The sequence below is a fragment of the Bombus vancouverensis genome, chromosome 3 (assembly GCF_051014615.1).
Source record: "Bombus vancouverensis nearcticus chromosome 3, iyBomVanc1_principal, whole genome shotgun sequence".
NCBI lineage: Eukaryota > Metazoa > Arthropoda > Insecta > Hymenoptera > Apidae > Bombus > Bombus vancouverensis.
In genome coordinates this window covers 20987512-21009013 of record NC_134913.1, presented here as the reverse complement: position 1 = coordinate 21009013, position 21502 = coordinate 20987512, and the positions used below count along the sequence as shown (strand labels likewise).

Sequence of the window (21502 nt, the reverse complement as noted above, 5' to 3'; positions counted from 1 at the left end):
GTGGACCATGATCTCTGCGGTCTCTTCTACAAATATTCGTTGGATCGTTTCCTCCGTTCAACGCTTATTCCAGGAACCATTGACCATTTCGATCGGATATATTTCGATATTGTACGTATGGCCGGAGATGGCTGATCGCGTTAAGAGTGCTAGGACGAAGTGAAATATCGGCTAGGTTCATTTTCAGACAACCAAGTTTCTCATAGTATATACAAATTTCTCTGCTCGTGGATGAAATATCGTTAGCCTTCGGTAACTTTTTTATCGCGTAGAATTTTAAAAGAATCTTAAGTAGACTTACGATCGATAGATTACCTAATTTACGACTAGCCTGTATCTTGACCTGTGACGTAATATAACGTGTAAGCTGGATAAAAGGTAGAGATTAAACGTAAACGATCGTTGGTTACGCTGTGACGCGATCGTTCCATCGTCGATCGGCAATCGTTCGCGGGAAAAATGGGCGGTCGTGTGGCGAAATATGGTAAAAAACCAGGAAACCAAGAAAAGGAAAAGAAGAAAGCAACACAGGACAGAACTGCGCGGCGCGTTCAATCGAGACCGATGTCACTTTTGATCGGCGACGTCCGCTGACAAACAGGTCGGAGATAATTAGAGCAGCGTATCGATAGGCGAAAGAAGTGGAAGGAGAAGGTGAACGTTAGCAGGCGAGGGAGCTAGACGTCGCGCCGCGTCGCGCCGCGTCGCGCCGCTGAGACAAGTGGTGGAAACGAATATTGTTCGCGGACGAGACGTATGGTGGAAGAACGTGGCGGAGAGAAAGAGCAGCAGACGTCCGCACTTGAATCTGTATGCGGATGTCTGAAGGGAGGAGCGAGAGACGGAGAACGTTAGGAAGAAAAAGAGAGTGGGAGAACGGGGGCAGGAGAGAGATGGAGAGGATAGGCAGGAGGAAGAGAGAATAATCAATGCGGGAGAAGGAGGTACGAGGCCGCAGAAGAACGAAGAGAGAGTGGCGTAGGTTCGATCCGGTGCGGTGGTAAGAGAGAGGAGTGGAAGTGCAAGAGAACCGATTACTCGCGGAGGGAGCCGAGGGGGCCCACGAGGGGCCAGGATGCTCGGCGCATGCGCGGCGGGCGTGGGAACAGAGTGTCCCCTCTCTCTCTTTCGTTCCATGTACCATTCGCCCAACCCTTCTCCGCGTTCGCGTTCCTTCCCTCTTGCTTTCTCTCTTACGTAGTAGCCCGATTCCCTTCGTCTTTCCACGCGTATAGCCTGCATTCTCTCGCTCCTGGGCCCAATTCGTCCCCTCTGTGTCTCGCTGCTGGCATCTCTACGAGGACCCTCGATCGCAGCCGAACGCGCACGATCCAAGGCCCCGCGGGCATCGAGTTATTCGTTCAGAGGTGCTCAATATCTGGGTGATCGGTAATGCAAATAGAGAGAGGACGTCGCTCGCGAAATAGACGCAAACGTATGTACGAAGAACGTTCGCGTCGATACAAGATCGATCCGACTCGACGTGCACAGCCGCTTTCTTCCGATCGTTCAACTTTAGATTCGTTTAACAGCGAAGAAGCGAGGACACGTCGAAAATGGTCGTGCAAGCCGGGATAATTGGAAAATAAATTAGACTCTCGATGTGCATCGTTTCTTCGTTAATGCGTACCGACCTCGGAGACGTAAAAGTGGAAAAAGTCGATGGCTATACAATATCCGATGAACGTTAGTGATAGGGCGTCGTGTATCAGCATGACCGCGAGTAAATTGTACGTCCACACGCGCGCTTTGTCGTCCGACGTATGGTTCGAGCGTGTGCACCTGTACACGCACGGTCCAAGAAAACGAAATGCCTTTGAGTGTATGGCGCAGTCTCCTCCGCAGGATACCTACTCGCGAAGGTAAGGGGCGAGTATTTTGACAGCGCGCCCTAACCTTCGTCATCTCGTCTGTCGATCGCGTCGTGTCTCCTCGGGCTCTATTCGTTTCGTGGAACAAAGGTTTCGAGCTTCCATTACGAGATTTATCTGTTTATATTTTATATAATATCACGTAGGATCGATCAAATTTTTATGTGACGATATTCAACGTCGCTAGAAAATATATTTACCATACACGCCATCTATCTACAACGTGGTGTACATGGTTCGAGAGACAACGTGTCAAAGAGACAACAACATTTTCCGGTAGAACAGATGCCAATGATCGCTGCTAATGGTACTCGTCGATTCGCAGTGTGCCCGAGCGCTAGACGCTGTTGCATGTACAAATGAAAGGACCCGCGAGAAGGATCGTGACATTCAAAGATGATGGAAATGTGCAATTCTATTTTCATTTCGTACAGTAACACGTAGAAGGTGTATTAATCTGGAAGTTCCGAAGATGAAAGATGAAATGCCAGTCCGATCGATACCAAGGGAAACGGAAGCAAAATACCGAAGTGGGAAAACAATATTATTGTTCTGCGTAAACGTACACCCCTTTCTATGTACGTATATCAGGAGATGCTCACTTGCAATGGAAAATCTATAGGGGTCGCGTGCCGACACACGTGTCCTCTCTCCAAACGATACATTTAAGCGCACGTGTAAGTTCATCCACGTAAACATGTAACTATACGAGTGAATATTCTATACGCAAGGCGACACGTGCGAATTTTTGGATACACCGAACATATGGATACACGGATGTACGTATGTGTGCGAATGCGATCGCTCGAGGGATGGATTTTGCTCCATTGTACAGAATCCTGCATTCGTTAGCGGCAATCTTAATTCAGCGTATTGTCGAGTGACACTAGCTAAATTTGTCATTGTATCGGATCATGACCATTTTATGCTGGGGCTCCGAAAAGTCAGAGAAAATAACCGCGATTGAAATCATGTACTTGATAATAGAATACGGCATGTGGTCGACAACTATTTCCATATATTCTCTGATAATGTAATACGGAGTAGGTAGTGCTAAGTTCTTAAATACACGCTTGAATTATACCGTGACAAATTCACAATGAAATATCGATATTTTGTTATTAATATTGGAAAAGGATTATCTAGCGTGTACTACGAACGCTAAGTGGAGCAATTACGAACGGACAAATTATATTTGGAAATTAAATGTTTTTGTTAGCGAAATGAAACGTAAGAAAATGATAAAATTTGTAGTACCTGTCTAAAGGCTAATGTACGATGAGATGTTTCGAAAATAAAAGTGATATGTTTCCATATAATCGTGAAAGGTAACAACATTTCTACGTATTTCTTTGAATATAAAGATCGTGCATTTCGCCCGATATACTCCCAATTCCCTAAAACTGCTCTCAATCGCATAATCGCGAATGGCTACACGTTGAAGCGACATACAGAGGCATCGAACTGACCGATACAAAAATGGAATCTACGAAAGTTTGATAAAGGTAATTTACGTGTGCTGCCGCCGGGTCACGACTGACGGCTATTACTGGACGCTATTACCGAACCCCGACCCATCTCTCGTTCCGTCTACTGCTATTCTCTCGATATTACGTACTGTCGATGCGAGACGAAGCGTCATTTTACGCGATCGAATAGCACGGTTAAACGCGAGCAGAGATACACCGTTTTCTCAAAAGAAGAAAGACAAGAAGAAAGAAAGACAAAAGGAAAACTGATCGAGCAAATATTATAAACTTGTATATACGTGTATACGTTCTGCGATTATTACATACGTGAATGCGATCGTTACGTGCCCGTTTGACATTTTACAAATATCGTAGAGGCCAAAATTTACAAACATAAATAATGTCGTTCCTGGAAATAGTAAAACAAATAAAAAAAAAGTAGTAAATTAAATAGAAAATTGCAAACACGTCTGTATCTGTTTCATAAACTGCCGATTATTCGTTTTCTCGCCTTATCTTTCTTAAAGCGCTTCTCTTTTCCTCGTATTGCCTTCGCGCGTGGGAGGCGAAGAAACGTCCGGTTCTCTCGACTTCGCCTTCTCTATCTTACACTCCCTCCAGACGCACTCTCTTGTTCCTTCTTTGTTTGATCATCGATCGAATCGATCATCGAATAACGACTTGGTTCGTCGATCGCGGAGCAACCGAACCCGGTCGTCTCGCGCATCAAACGACAAAACCGTTCGATTCGTATATTACGATAATGAGAATGAGGGAATATGTGCACTCACTTGCAATGCGACTCGCCGCGCGGTGATGATACGCAAACTCCTTCGTTTTTGCAGGGGCTCGGCGAACACGACACGAAACCTGAAATAGTAGGAAAAGCGTGTAATTATTTGTAAATAGTAAGACGTTTCGATCGTTAAGAGACCGATCTTAACTCTTCGAATAGGCAGGGAGGTACAGAAATATTTCTTCTCGAGTAAATTTGGTTCGGTGTAACGTATCTTTTTTTCGATTCACCTTGCGAGAGGGAGCAAGATCTATGTAAATCTATGTGAAAAGGTAAAATGCTCGTCGAAGATCTACGATTTCCCTTCTGGTGCGAACGCTTCAAGTTCGCTTATCGTGTGGGTGTAAGTGTAAGTAATTAAAGGCCAGTTGGAGAACGCAGAAGGCGGCAATGGTTACCGTGGATCCTCGAGGGAACCTTTGACACGCCGTACAAAGTGAACTTTCGTGTATCCCTTCTTGAAGAATACGGCGAGATAAGGATAGGACGAGGCAGCGAAAGAGAAGGTACCTTTAAGGGAGCGAAAATATCAGAGATGCTTACCAGTTCGGGTGTAAACGCGACCGAACTAGAGAAAAGGGATCGGCGAAATTACCCGCGCGCATCCTGCTCAGCCATCGCCTCGAACAATTTCACACGAGTCAAATTGTTGCACGTGCACGACAGAGATTAGACAAGAGAACTTTCCTAATACGAGTATAACGGATTTGAAAAAAATCCATTTCGTTTCATTTATATGCCAGCAAATTCCATTTTTACATCTTCCTTTCAGGTTGTATTATTTTATTCCGAAACATAGAAGCTCGTTGCATCTCTGACATTCGATATCAAGCACTGCCGTACATTTTGCAAGACTAGACTAGACAAAGATAATCGTTTCTTATTTCTGTCAAAACATGAATTATCACTTCTAGTTGGAGTAATCGGAATTTTATAAAGATTCGTTGAAATATATAATATAAATACAACGTATGAAAAGTATGTAACAAAAAAGAAACAAAAAAAAAAAAAAAGAAAAAGAAAAAAGGAGAAAAAGTAAGAGCGAACGAACCGATACAATTACTCCGCTCGTGTTAGCATAGTTAAGCACCTAGCGCGTTGCTTGCTCGTTGTGCAAGGAGCTGCGCGATATTCTACCCCTGCATGCATTTGTATATCTTAGCTTTAATATATTCCTTTTCGTTGGAACCATTAATGTCGAATCTCGAATAACGTTCGTGCTAAATCACGCGTTCAGAAAACGTGTGTTTAAAAGTCGATTAACGTGCCCCGCATAAAGTACTTACTTACACGGGACCGGCTAATGCACACACAAGCACAGCTATGCTAACGTAGCAAATAAATAACTGCTTAACATATGTAGAAAGAAAGGGAGGAAGGTAACCAAGTTGATGGGCTTATGTTTTATCAGCCAACTACGAAGCCCTATGGGATTCCCTTTGCCTACGTTCTACGTGACCTTTCGTGTTACGATCTTACACGATATAATGCAACATCTCTCATCTAGCTTATAATCTAGCTAGTCTTTTACTTGGCTAAATTAACGTTTTAAACGTTAGCTTGTTGAAAGTTTGGCTGTAGGTGTGATATAACTCAATTACGGACCATGGCATTGTGATTTTTCCGCGTTGAAAGGAATACAACGTATTTTAGAGCATAGCTAAGATTCGTTACTTCGGACAATTTTATGATTAGAAATATCGTCGCTAAAAACACTTATTATTCGTATCAAATTCGATACTTTACGTTCAAAAATTCGGAAAGATTAGGTTGAACGAATAAGGTCATACATCTGAATCATGAATAACGAACGAAGAAAACGTTTCGTAAAGTTTGGTGAACTAAAAGCTGTAGACACGGGACTTTATCGATCCGCATAAAAAAGAAAGATATTAAGAGAAGAATGCACGTGACATAACGATGAGGACTGTTCATAGTTTATAGTATCGCGTGGGACGCAGAAAGTCGTCCTAACGTTTGTAAATGTCATCTTAATGGCATACATTTCTCGAGTTAGGTAGATCCACGCGCAATCACGTGCCGTGGTGAAAACGCGTGCGCTTAGAGTTGGCAAGATTCTGCCGGGTATTCCAACTATTATGCTATACCGTGTACAATATGAAACAAACAACTATAGATGTATCGCTTAAACTCTAAAGAAAAAGTATTTCCATACGCAAATATTTTGATATTGATATTTTGATTTTGATATTTCCTTTGCAACATATGACTACATTATATGTAGCAATTCTATTCTGTCGCATTAGAAAAATAAAACGAAGAAACGAACGTACTTGGGATCAACAACTCGTAGGAGTCACGTTCAGGTACTAAAAGTGCGGAATCATTGACCAGTTGGGATCGACGAGACGATTCAATTCGCTTCGAGAAAGACAAAAGGGTCGAGAGTAGAGCCGAGTCATCGCAATCACAATGAAGCACCGACACTCGGTTCTCGTCGTGACAACGACGAAGACAAGTAGCAGAGCGTCGCGTCGCAACGTCCGCGACAAGACGGATGAGATCAGTTAAACCAAACTGCCTTCGTGACAAATCCTCCGTTTCCTCTGTTTCCTCTGTCGGTTCGCGACTCCGTTTTACTAACGTTGACGCACTCGCGTGTATACCGCACACGTTCGTCCTAACGCGGTCCACCATCGTAATTTCTATGTAGGACGACTGTCTTTAGTATGATTCCTCGGAATTTCCGTCCACGGAACAGCCTGATTAGCAGCAAACCACTGTTAATTCGACGCTTCGTGTTCCTTCGAGCGAACGCAAACGTACGAAATAAATTTTCACCTCGGAGTTAGCGGAACGATCAATTTTGTGCAGTCGCGAGATAATTCAAATGGTCGAAACTATATTACGATATTATATAGAACGTTTAGTATTGAGACGATAAAGAAAATGCTGCAGCGAAAAAAAGGAGATTAGGATAGAAAAATGAAATTGTAAGTTGAAAGAATAATTGTAACAGGCAAGGAGGAAATGAGAAGTAGTTTGAAATTTCGACAACGAACGCAACCGAATCTCACTGAAAACAAGTGCGAACAAGCGAAAATTCAGTCGTTAGGATGTCGTAACTAGTCAAGCGTTTCCTCTTCTGACTGAAAATACACTCGCACAATGATCTGTACTGCTCGAGGGGGAAAAAATGGCTTTAATTATTTCAATTCCAGAGTAAATTGCATCGCCAGTAGAAAGCCACTGTTGAATTACGCCTTCCTTCCTGCTTGTCCGCGAAATTAATTCGCGCCCGTGCTAATAACGAAACCTCCGTGCAAATTGTCGTGAAAGCAAAAAGAGGACAAACGTATAGACGATAGAGTTGCACGGTAGCGATCTCCTTGGCAACTTTAATTTTCCGGCAAAGAATCCGCAATATATTTCTAAATGTAACACATCGTATATTGGACCATCCCGTGAGTGGTAAGTATGTGATAGAGTATTTTTTATTCTCGGTGCAAGAGTCGAATTCGATGCAGGCTCGATGAACGTCTTTTGGATGTTTGATTCGAAATGAAACGAGGAAATTTTAACTTATCGATATAGACGTGCTTGTTGTATAGGAGACTAGAGACGAATTAATGCAAATTAATCTGTAAAATTTAGCACGAATCGTTTGAAAGTGACAGACGGAAGTGATATCTGTTATTGATTTTGAATCTCCAACCGTGGACGTTCTTATCGCATTAGGTTTTCCAGGTAACGTTCCGAGAAATATCCTTCGTCGATGGGATGAAGCTAATTGAAATCTAGAATCGAATCTCGTGTGCGTTACATCGACGGCAACGGCCGATGTCAATGCCGCCGAAGCGTACGTTATCTCGAGTCCTCTCGAAGAAGAGCAAAGAGAAGAATATATTTTTCTCTTTCTCGTTCTTCCTACGAGACGTGTGTATTCTATTTCCTCTTGGAGGAGGAACTTGGACAAAGAGGGATGTACTCCCAATCAGCGTGGGCGAGGATTCCGCGCTACTCGCCACGACAAGTCTTGCGAGATTCGCGAACTCCACTCCAACCACCTACGTATAAATCAGAAGCGAAGCGGGCATGCTCTTAATGCTATTCTAGGAACTAAAGTTAAGATCGTTCTCAGTTTACTATCGAACAATAATTATTCGGATATCGTTGTACTAGAAAATATTGAAACTGATTTTAAAATATTACATAAATCTGTTACATGGTAGAAATATATTCATAACGTACGCGGGTAGTAACGACTATACGTGTAGCAACTATAACTAAAAAAATGACTGTGAATGAAAGCAATTATATATATTTGTACTACGATATCTCTATACGAACTAGCGACTAACTTGTTTTTAAATAACTTGGCCCTTGCGATGTCCTTTGTCGATAATTGCGCAACGACGGCAATCACAATTTTACGTGACTATCCGAAAGTAAAATTATTTTGATAAAATGGAATAAAAACAGTTCTTAGTTCGTATTACGCCTTCATTTGGAAATGATTAAAGCGCGAATTTTATATCAAGACCGGTATCGTCCGATCCTTTCACAAATTCAATTGAAATTTATGCACATATTTGCGGTACGTTGGTATACGTACATCTGGCAGAGTGTATAGCGTATAGTGTATACATTAATGGAGGTGGGTAGTGGGAGTCACGACCTCGCGAATTACGTAATCGGTTGCAACGTGCGCGCATATCGGAACAGCGCAACGGTACGATACGATTATACGATACGATTATACGATACCGGCTTGATTTACACAGATTTGCCCTCATCGTGTCAGTTTCACAGCGCAGCGCAGCGCAGCTCGGCACAGCGTAGCGCAGCAGTATGAACGACCCTTGGTTGCGAAAGAATCGTTCGGGTGCGAGATACCACGTACCACCCAACCCTGCTTATTAACACGTGGAAGATTCACTTTGACTACTCGCAACTCAACGACGCTCGAGGAGGCGGTCGCTTTAGAATTTTCAATATCCAGCATATCCAGCATCGTATGCGTGCCTTATTAAAATAAGGTAAAATTTGTTTGAATTTTCCAATAAATTCAACAGATAGGTATCGTATATAAGTCGCATACGGCCAGCGTCGCATATAGGTTTCCAAGTTTGACGTAATATATTAACAATTTTATTTCGTACGACCGTACGACAGAGGAAACATCGAGTTACGAAACGGTATAGCGCCTTTGAAACGTTAAACACGAGCCAATAGCGAACATTCTAGGACTATGTTGCTAAACAAGGATCGGAAATTTACGCCGACGCGACGCGAGATAATAACGAGAGAAGAGAGAGGAATCGAGTTTTCGAGCATGGAAGACGCGACGATGTCGCTCGGTATCGCAATCGGTAAGCGTTCCCGGAACAGGCACGCGATGCGAAAAGAGAAAAGTTTCTCAGACTAGTTCTCGTAACCAGCTGAACGAAGAACACCTTGCATTCCTCGGTGAATGCGAGATTCGCCTTGCAATGAACGAACATTTGAACCTTTGCGTCATCGATACTATTCAACCCGGTTGATTCACCGTAGGCTGCATGAATGAACGAGCCTGACAAGAAAATCCGCCAAGGCTATTCACATACGGTGTGCTTCAACGACCTACAGAAATTTTATTCACCGTTCGCAAACCTAACGCGTATAGTAATCGGACAGCTATCGAAATTGATATATTTTTTTATCTCGCAATTCGTTAGTCATAAATTTGATCGATCTCGAGTACCTCTTAATTTACTCCGGCGATGTAAGCAGTTTAACAAAGACCAATGAAACGTAAACTAGTCTATAGTTTAAAGCAACGTTGATTGATTTACGATAGTTTGGTTGGCACGAAGGATCGTTGAAAATATCGGCGATACGATACAAACTTGAGACGATGATAAATCATCGATCCGTTATCCGGTAATTCCGGCAAATTGTTCCACGTTTAATCAGCTCGATACCGCGTCTAGATGAGTCAAGACGAGCAATTCGCATTATCGTTTACAAACATTACCGCGTCGTACAGAAGAACACGCGTTCTTTTTCTTTTTTCTCTCCAGTGAAATTATTCAATGTTAAATTAATAGCTAGTATCCTAGTCGTATAACGGTCGTAAATCAAACGAAACACAGCGAGTCGAAAATCTCTTTATTTCATTAAGCGCGAATCTATCATCGTGACAATTTCTTTTAAATTATGTGTGTGTGTGTGTGTGTGTGTGTGTGTGTGTGTGTGTGTGTGTGTCGCGCAGTTTCCTCATCTTGTTACGGTAACTGAAAATAACGCGACACTTTCGCGTTGTAAGAAAACATCATCGACGGATGAAAAATTGAAACATCCACGGTGCAACGATAACTATCTTTTAAGAGCGAAGACACGTTTAACCTGTGTACGCACAGGTGCTTCGTTACTTCTCCTCCGATAAATTAACGACGACCGGTCGACTAACCCTGCTAGGCGATATAACGCAAAATATGGAACGTGATAGATGATAACCCATTAAGGCTCACTGCCGACCCTGGGTATCGCATCTAAGAAATCAGAGCACTAAGACGCGGCTACGAGCGCACCATCGTGTGTAACCGTGAATCGTTGCTTCGCTCGTGCTTCGGCATTGAGAGAAAGCCAAGCCACTTTCCGCCTAATCCGGTACTAGCTTCCTGATAATGCGCGTTTCACGGTGACGATCTCGCGCTGATCAAAATATTACTATGTACGACCAATTATCGCGGCCATGAATCGTTCATAACCGTTACTACCAACGGAAACTGAGTAAAAAGTCAATACTCGTGTTACCTCTTCTCTTCACTCTGCCGCGTTTCCATCGAACACGGCTGATCGAACTCGTTCGTTATCCTCGCCCATAGAACTAAATTCGAACTAGAAATAGATCGCTGTATGAACGAGAAAACATTTTTTAGACGCAGACTTTGCAGATCGCGCGACCGGTTTAGCTACACGACGATATCCTGTTACAGCGTGATTCGGAAGACGCGTGATCGTAGACCAATAATAGTAATTTAACGGAACGATAATCGCTTTATGCGGAAGTGTCCCCATTGCGACGCAAGCCAGCACCGTGTGTCTTGCCGTTGCGTTTGCGATCGCTTCGCGTACAAACCCTTTGCGTACAAACGCGGAATACCGAAGATTACGTGCTTCACTCGTGAATTTTACTCACTCGTTTATTCTCTGAGAGCTATTTGCTTTATTCGCTGAGGACGTGCCTAAGCTTCAACGTATCGCGCTCACCATATAAGTACTATAGTCCCACATCGAATACCTCCTCGTGAGAAAAGGGTACCGACCCGAACGACATTTCAACGAAGGAAGTATTGTAAATTGCATCGTATAAAAGTATCGAAAGTATGGACTTTGGAAGAAAAGAATCCAGACGAACTGGACCACTTCGAATCGGCTACCCAAGTACGTAGTAGAAAATGTCGCGTAAAAAATGGATGTTAAAACGCAGCGCGACGATTCAAACGCCTACCATGTGGCTTTTGCCGTGCCACCGATAGGAAAACAAATCGTCTTTCACAGTTATCTGACGCGTCAATCGGTGGAGGCGCGCGGCGTTGCGGTAGACACGTAAATTTCGTTCGATGGCGTGTGGGAGGCGATCCTTTCGACCAGCTCTCTCGATCGTCTTGACAGCGCGATCGAGAAGCGTGGAAAGCATCGTTCTTTCATCGGACGTACCATTTAGCCCTGTAAGTCTTTCGGGCTTCCCGTAATAACGCGTCTAATCCCTTTCCTCGAGCGCCACGTCGACGAGCCTCTCACCTCTTTATCGCTTCCGTGCGATTATTTCGGAATCACGTTGACTCGACTTCGAAATCGTTCGACGTCGTCCGACCGACGCGATTCGAACCGGCTATCTTGCATTAGCGGCTCCATTAATCACAATTACGCGAATTCAGGTCCTGTCACGGCGCGCGTGCATCGTCGTGCGCGTATATACGTGTGCATCTACGTGTGTACGTTTTTTCGAGCAGCCGTGTGTGTATTTATGTACGTACACATACACACACACACACATATGTACGATATACGTCGTAGCTACTCCATTATACTACTCCATGTATGCGGAGAAGAATCGCGGAGAAGGACGCTCGGCTACAGAAACGCACGAGTCACTGTGCTAGAAATACCGCCCACTGAGCCGATGCCCGGCAACAAACCCTCCCTTGTCGTCGTACTCGCGGCGCACCGGCTGTATAATCTCGGCTGGATAAACCCGACCACCGTGGAATTTCGACGAGACAGGAAGACGCCAAACTCGTCCGCGTCGACCTTTCACGCAATTCTATCGGACTATAACTCAGAACCTATAAATTAGATCGAAGAATGTATAAAAATATTATCGAGAGAGAGAGAGAGGAAAGCAAGAACAGTAGCAACGTATACACTTGGCATTTTTTCATTCACGCAACATAATAAATTAAACACGAAATCCGAATGACCTGATGTTACTCGAGTAGCGAAGCGACGTGTCGCGTACAATGCGTAAATAAGAAAGGGAAGAGACAGACGTGTGTATCGCGGTATCGCGTAACGATGCACGATAACGCATCCAGAGTACGAATCTCCGACTGAATGAAAGTTCTGAACGAGCAGCTCAACAGCGATCGGTGAACGATAAATGTCGTAACACGTAGGCCGCATATAAATATCGGTGTAAATGTGCCGGTTGCAGGATGCTATCTTTAAGCATATAATAAGGATTGCACGTGCACTGCACCACCGTGCTTTTTACTTGTTCGACTATTACTCGTCCGATCAGACACCATCGTTCTTAATGTCGTTTGAACGAAATAGTAACGACAGTTGCCGTCCGAAGGTAATCGAGTATCGGAATTTCTAACTTACAGAAGAAAAATCACCATGCACGATGAATGGCGTTGTTAGTTCCAAATAAGACGAACGTTGCATGCCAATTTTGAAATCGTAATGAAAAATCGGATTAAACGACGGCGAATAAATTAGATAGGAGAAACTGGTTTGTGAAATTCGTGGATTCCTTTAATTCTCTCGCCTTAAGTTTAACGCTCTTACCATCGACGCGACGATTCGACAACTGCTTAGAAAATGTTGTCCCTTCGGTCGAATACCGCGCGAACGTGCGCGACACATTTTACGAAACGTTCGGGATAAGTTAACAGGCTTCGACGATCACCGGATAATTGCCTGCGCGTTATTCGTCACGAAATATTCGTTCACAAATTAGAATATTGCGTTTGCGAAAGAAAGCGAGTGACAACAGGGCATCTGTATCGATCGCTGTAACATTTTGATGTCTATTCGTATAAGTATCCATTTCCTGCAAATGTAGAAATGTTATGTCCTTTGAAGCGTTCAAACGTTGCTCGTCGTTGGTCGTATAAAAGAAACATGTTACGAAACAGGTAAGGCTGTAGCGTCCAAATATTACAATAGTCACTGTACGCCAAGAAAACCTTGACGATTCGGTGCACGATTCGTCTTGAAAAGTTTCAAAACAATACGCGCGGAATTTGCTTTCGGTAAAGTGCTGGCTACTTTTTTTCTTTTTTCCTTTTTTTTCTGCGATATTTTCGACTTGGAAAGAGCCGGATCGAGCACGGATCGTATAAGGAGAAGCGGCAAGAGCGGGTGTCGAGACGACGCGCGTAGCAAGTGTTACGGCTCAACAGGAGCGTGCGAGTTCGTGAACGCATCTCTGCCATCTTCGAGACACGGTTACGAGTTACGAGTGCACGTGGTACGTGTGCTAGCTTTCTTCTCGAGTGGCCAAACACTGCAACCGTGTACAATTCGCGGCAGAATTCCATCGTGTACTCGCGTATGCGGCAATGTACACGCACATAAATTTATCTTTTCCATCGTTACGCGTACCGCGTACCGAGGTAATCCATCGGACTGTTTACCTTGCCGAGAGTAGTCGTAAAATTCATCGATAATTACATTCTTTTTATTTCTGCCTGCTTACCGCTACCCTTCCTTGTTCCTCTTGCATGGGACCTCGTTGTCAGATGGCCTTGACTGATCCATGATATCGCATGGAAGATATATCTTTCCAACGTAAATACAGTCAGACTCGAGGAAACCAGGGCAAATTTTTTCCTGAATTTATTAACGATCCTGCGAAATCACCGATGCTACGCTATGTTTTTATAGTATGCAAAGAGGATAACACGACTGGAAGAAAAATAATCATTTCGAGTGGCTGTAGAATAATCGACGCAGCAAACTCGTACGTCCTTCGATGCCTTATTTTCGTATTTCGGTTCCCTTTTTTCACAAACGACACACCAAGTACCGAGCAAGAACAGATTCGTGTCCATAAAATTGATTACTCGCAGAAACACGTCGGAGCAAACTTTCTGCTATCGTTTACAAGTGGCGTCCACTTATTGCCTCGTTAAATAACTTTATTGCCGCGATACTTGACGATATTTATAACGATTTGTAACTGAGCTACAATTGCAGCAAACGCTATTCGCTTAAAATACTCTTAATTAAAATAATCGTGTGCCTCGCTTTTTAGACAATATCGAACGATATTTATAAATAAATTTTACATACATAATGACACCACGCTTTTGGAAAGCAACAGAACTCTGCTTATATCCTCCACTTATGCTTGTATCTTACTTTTAAAGGTTAACGATAGTTGCGTTACGTTATTCTGAAATTCCAAGTTTGGAGTATAACGTTCATTTTGTCATCAAACGGTCTCGTTTGTCGTTCCAGAAAGGGTATAATAAATGGGTGAGGTTTGCCGGTCGTAGCGTCATGCGCGAATGTAAGATTGGGCATAACCTGGATACGTGTTTTCTCCTATCCGTCGAGAAATCACAAAGTCCGCGCGCGTTCGTAACGTTGCCCTTTATGAACGTCACTGTAGTTTCCAAAGTACCATTCATCGGAAACCATTTTGTCTATCGTGTGTAACGCGAGTTACACGTTATGTGACAATAACACGTACGTGACTAAATGTCGTTTAAATTCGTTTAACGAACGATCAAACGACACGGAACAGAGAATAACGATTCTGCTTGCGGTAGTTATAGGATATTAAGTAAATGTTAGTTATCGCGATGTTGCGGGATATTCGTCGCTTAAGAATTTTGGAATGTAATCCAACAAGTATACGATTCACGCGATTAAAATGTTCAACTGGATCAAGCGCATAGATATTATCGGTAAATATCTTAGGAGCCTTCGAAAAGGCAGTCTTCGGGATGACGAATACGCGTTGCTGGCAGCTTCGTTGCCACTCGCGTAGACCTATCCTCGATATTCGATACCTGGCCACGGAGAACCTTTTGCCACTTTTCATGCGCCATTGTCGACCGCTTGTCCCACCTCATCGCCCTCTACAAACATCGCTGTTGAACTCACGCAGAAATTCGAGAAAGAGGAGAAAAAATCGAATGCGTGGTAGACAAGACTGGGAAGAACGTTTGGTGTAATTACAGTAGCAGTTTAGATCAAATTTACGCGATATACGCTACGAAATTGTAGATTACGGAAGTTTAAAAACGATATTCAACGAGGAATCATTCGGATCGTTATTGGATGGAAAGAAATGTAACTGTTACGTTCGGCTAACTGACCGAATAATTCAATTATAGTGGCGTGTATACACGTAACCTTATCATACGGGTACCTTAACATTGTACCGATATAATGAGAAACGATCGAGTGAAACAGTGGTCGTAAATTGGAGATATACGATTTTCATTGTTGAGAATTCAGGCGTTAAAAAAGCCGGGAAGTTGACCCTCGCTGGAAGAGAATGTCGTGGTACCTCGAAAACTACCTTCACGGATCAGGTATGCGGGACCAGAGTCACGAGGCCGTATATCTGGCTTTTATTTTGACTCGCCTCGTTGTAGCCTTAGGGCCCTCTGGGTCCCGTTTCGGCAGCCCGAACACCCAAACGATCCAACGACACGCGTTGCAAAACCGTGTGGCAAGACGAAGAAGCGCCGGTCGCCATTGTTTTTTGGGAATAGAGTGGATCCAACCAGAGAAAAAGGAAAAGACGGCAACCCTGGAACCCATTGTATTGTAATGGGCATTACAGATATTCGCCTAAGTGGCTCGTACCCTGTTTCTATTGCGCAATTTACGACCGTTCGTTAGTCGTTCGTGTTGTTTTTAGCGGTTCCTGATACAGAGATCTACGATCCTGTTCCGTAATGCGATTCTTTCGGAAGAAGGAGTCTTTTGATTCGATTATCGTTTCAATGTCAAATCCTATGCAAGTTTTCCCAAAGTATCGAGCTCTTTCGCGTTCGTTGAAACAAGAAGATCGTGAATTTTCAATTCAATTCAAAATTTCAATACCGCGATAACGTTGACGCGCGAAAACGTATGAAAATAATGCGAAACGATGTATTTCAACTTTTTATAAGAAAATTTTCAAATAGTACGAGTTGTGCGAGAAAAACTGTACGCACGCGAGTCGTATGTACCTATTACTCGTACATATAAGCCCATCCATCCTAACACGAAAGAGGGAAAACCAGCCAGGCTTTGTTGTTTCTTTCAATCGACTATTAGAGAAAAATTTCAGTGAATCTTCCAAAAAGGAAGGAAGCTTCTTGGAGGATGATCGAGAGAAAAACGCAGCTGCTCTCTTCGATACTATCGATTCCTTCGTATGTGACGATACCGTATGTAAGTATGTAGCCGTAAGTTTGTATAGCCCTGCGAGGGGCCTACGTAGCGGGCGGCATCCCGGCGGGGTGAATGGAACATCTGCCGATGGTCGGAGTCCTTTTCCAAACACCACCACTTTGCCGCTACAATACGGCAAGCGGGGAGGAGAGTTAAACCGGGGTACTAACTGTGTCGATAACATTGACCTCTTCCGATCGCATTTCAAGATATCGGAATTAATTTTTAACCTCGTTTTACACGAAACATATATAGCTAGTTTTTAACGCAAAGTACTACAAATATTTAATCGTGTCACATAGTAACGGTAACTTTCAAACTCACGGCACTATTACGATCGTAATATTGTAGAGCAATTTCTTGAATTCGATAAATCGTACTTTCTAAATTATTTGCAACGTTAACGAATAACGATAAACTTTTATATCGTCGGATTATAAGGGATTGCGCGTGGCAACGGATTACGCTTTACTCTTGTTACGACGCGGGCGCGGCGGCAGAAAGTATGGTACGTGCCGGCATTCAAATCACCAAGAAAAGAGGTCGCTCCGATACATCCAGAAGGTAAAGTAATCGGCGCGCGTTAAAAAATTATTGCTCTCTGCTATGTCGTTTTTGTTCGACCGCACTCCGGCGAATGTTTTACAATCGCTAATTGCGCAAAACCAAGATTCCTTCGACTAATGTCTTTCAGAATTACATTGCAGAGCACAACTGTCGGTAAATAATTTTTGTTCGCGTTAAGATGGGCAAAAGAAACTAGTTTTCTGAAAAATCTCCACTTAAAACACGCAAAACGGAATATCGCTTACCGACTACGATTTCATTTCTATGATACCGTGCTTCCGCCTACCATAGTCGTGACATTGCGTTCATTCAAATTGAAAATTATCACCTATGCAATCTTTTGACGTGTTATCGAATTAACAACATCGAAGAAAGTACGCGAATGACGTCGAATTGGCCAGAAAAGGAATATTTAACGGTTTCTCAAAGCAACGTTGTCGCAAATCCAATGTTGTTGCAAGAGGATGGTTCGTGGCTTTCAGACTATCCGTACTTTGATGTACCTTATCGGAAACTCAATTCGCAAAACGCATGACAATTAGATAATTCAAGCGTAAATGTTGCAAAAATAGGTGTTGTTCAAGGTTCTAGAATAAGTAGGTAATTTCGTAGGCTTTGCGAGATAGCTTAATATCTGAAACATTGTCTATGTTTATGCTTTTTCAGAGATTAAATATGTTTTTCTACGATTAAAAGAGTTCCGAAACAGTCGATCGGCCAGACACGAGGCAAACATCAGTTGTTTCGAATGTTGCGTACAGCGTATTTATGAGTAATTTACATAAACTTAAAGATAACGTAATCTTTATCTAACAACGATCGTTCGTTGATAATGTACATTAGGTACGTAATTAAAAAACGATGCGCTTATTAATCTTAATCGTTATTTATACGAATGTTCACTATATCTTTGAAAAATTATTATACAATTAACATATCCTATATTCCTAGTGCACGCTTGCCATCATTCTGCTTCGATCACGTTCTTTTATTTCGAGCAATTGATATAAAGTAAGTACAGGCGTCTAATAATAAACGCTCGATACTTACAGATTGCAGCACACAAGAACAAACGCAATTCGCAATTCGGAGTCGATGGAGCGTTAAAAGTATGTACAATATCTTGGAAAATTTGTAGAGTGAAAGTACAGTTACGCGATGCTGAGACACACGAGTTTGTTTCTTTTCCATGTCAAATGCATTCTACGTAACAATATCGTATTTCTAAAGAATGTAACAACCGAAAACGAAAAAAAAAAAAAAAAAAGAAGAAAGAAAAGAGAAAAGGAAAACACACTCGACGAAATAGCGAAAGTATGGTAAAAGGTGTTATTAATAATAATATTTTATCGAATCGCGCGATAAATCATGAAACCTACGAGCGAAGGGTTTTTACTCATCGAGTTAACCCCTCGTGACCCGGAAAAGAATCCGCTTCGCGATCAACAGAAAAAGGAAGTTTACGGTTTTTGAAACGACTGATAGAACTCGATACGCTGTACTGGACGCCGTTCATCGAGCATCGTCGAGCTGCTTGGAATTCCGGTCACGTAGCAAAGTGACATGAACCGTAGAGAGGATGACACGGCTCCGGCCATTTCGTTCGTAACGATCTACCGACGTGCTATTATGCAAGCGTAACCTCAACTTGGACTATGTCGAGAGATTACGCGCGCAACAATAGCATGCGCTTCGTTTCCAAAGCAACGCGACCGAGAACGTGTTCTCTTCCCCTGGAATTAAAGATCGTACGTTTTAGCGATAAAGCTAGGCACACGAGATTGCACATAAATTTCGTTGACCGGAGCATCGTCGGAGCAAAGATATCGAAGTCAAGGATATATGGAAAAATATCCGACGTAAGAAGTAGTTTTCTCTAATGCTGAACAAACGCAATTCCAAGTGTCTGCTCTTTTGCGCTCTAACCTCGTCGTAGCGTAGCAAGACTATACACGTCAGGTAATGTATCTCAAGCAGGATATGCCCTGCAGTACAATGGGTGGACCCTTGGCTTGAAATTGGTTTGCTCTGTTGGTGAGAGGAACTTTGTAAAAAGGGAAGGTAGGTTATCCGGTTTCATCTTCGCGAATCTTATCTCCTTAAGCTCGTGCTACTGTCCTCCGCGTGCAGATGCTTCTCGTTGCTCGCCGCAATTCTCGTCCTCCCACACTCGAATCGAGTTCGTGAATTTTTCCAGATCCTCGTTCAGAAACTAATCCCTTCTATTTACTCAACGATCCTTATAAACTATAGATACCGTCCAATAATGTACGAGGATAAGAATGCGCTTTTTTTTTAACAAAGTTCTTTTTCTTCTTCTCAAAGGCAAATTGCTGTTAGAAGTTAATCGGACGGATAACACAGGACGAATTTCGCCTAACCCTTAATAAGAAATTTCTTAGGAAGCCCGAATGCATCAAATGCACGCGTAAATACAAAAGGCGATGTATGCACACATTCGTAACACGTACGTACGTAATATGTCAGGTTACCGGATGACGGCAGGAAAGAATATTATCTTTCGACTATACGGAAGAGAGCAAATGGTCAAATGGATGCAGACGAAGACCTCGCGTGTGATTGAAATACGTGCGTTGAGGCTAGAAAGGAACCGCAGCACGAAGGCTAGAGTGCATCGCTGACACCGGAAACTAGGGGAGCCTGCCTGCGTAACAGCCCTCATACCGCCCTACCTATTAAATACCAACGCTTACCAGTGTTTCTCAACCAATGTCTCTTATTTATATCGAATAATTATACATATAGCTTTTATAATAACATGGTTTTGTATTCTCGTGAAAATCGAAGGAGGTTAAGATAGGTAGGCGCAGTAACGATATCAGATTAAGTTTGAAGTTTCAAACAAAACAATCGCGTCAACTGAAACTAAAGAAGGTTATATAAATAACGCTCCGTGAGGCTAATTTCCGATGACGATTCGCGAGATAGAGCGCGAAATTTGATTTATTCGTCAAGCGTATCTTTTATAAATCTACTTAACGCGTACTTATGCAAGACGAAATAATCGATTGAAATGAAAATTTATTAAAGCAGTAACTCGTACCTTCGCCCCTTCCATGAATTTTGCTCGATTATCGATAAAAGATTTTACCGAAATGGAAAGTGAAATAGCTTTTTAACTAGTTTAGATGCTGTTCGTCAGGTGAACGATTAAATATTTGAATTTTATTTTCTTATAATTTATACGACATCGAGCGAATCTGCGGCGTACTACGAGACTCGCGTTACAAGGGATACGAAGCTGGGCAGCAATGCGTTGTAACGTTGTAACGTTGTAACGTTACAGAAGAACATAGGTACGGTAATTTTCTGGAAGCAACCAGGTCTTCGTTAAATTGAAAATGTTGCTTTACGATTATTATTTTACGGTATAGATTTCAGGTTCGCTGACTGAGGCATTTCAAAGTCGGGAGCAAACGCTCGGTATAGAATTATATCATCGATGGTAAAATAGGGATCGCTTTAACGATTGTCAATCAACGTTGCCATCTTCGTTTTCCATTTACGAGACTTACGACAAACTTCCATAAACCGTACAAACCGCCATTAATCAAGTATGCGGTAAAATCAATCGCGGTGAATCAAAGTAGAGATGAAATTTTAAATAAGCTACATCATGCGCGGTAGTAATATTCTTCGACTCGCTAATAAATTCCATCGCTGAAAGAGATCGATGAACTCTTACAATTAGCGTAACGCAATTTACGGTCACAATAGTCACAGTTGCCTGCTTCTTAACTTAACCATAGGCAAAAAACTCTGCAGAATATAGCAAATCATCGTCATTTGCGTCGTTAGCCGTGAATAAGAGGCAGAAGATGGAGGAAGAAGAGAATATCTCGAGCTAGAAAAGGGTGCTTCTAAGTTGGTATAAGGTATATTTCGCAACCATTACGCATACTTAGTATCCTGGTGGTGTCCTTGCTTCGCAATAATAGAGTCGATGCTGGGTTTCAGACGGCATACGTTACGAATAAATACGCGTAACCTACCGACATCCTATATAGAAGAAACGTATCTGTATTCGTACCTATAGGCCGTAGCTATGGGGTATATGATCCAACAATTCATAGGAGAATGTCAGGCGCTAGGGGTAAACTTTAGGCCGCACGAAGACCCATAGATTCCTGCTGACGCGGCTGTTA

At 42.7% G+C, this 21502-nt stretch overlaps 1 protein-coding gene across 1 annotated transcript in view; it reads right to left on the bottom strand.

Moving 5' to 3' along the window:
* Positions 1-21502, bottom strand: part of N (neurogenic locus Notch protein) — a 183331-nt gene that overhangs the window by 148292 nt on the left and 13537 nt on the right. Inside the window, exon 2 of the mRNA XM_076617457.1 lies at positions 4132-4210. Within this exon, the coding sequence (XP_076473572.1) occupies positions 4132-4210 (79 nt within the window). The remainder of the gene's footprint in view (positions 1-4131; positions 4211-21502) is intronic.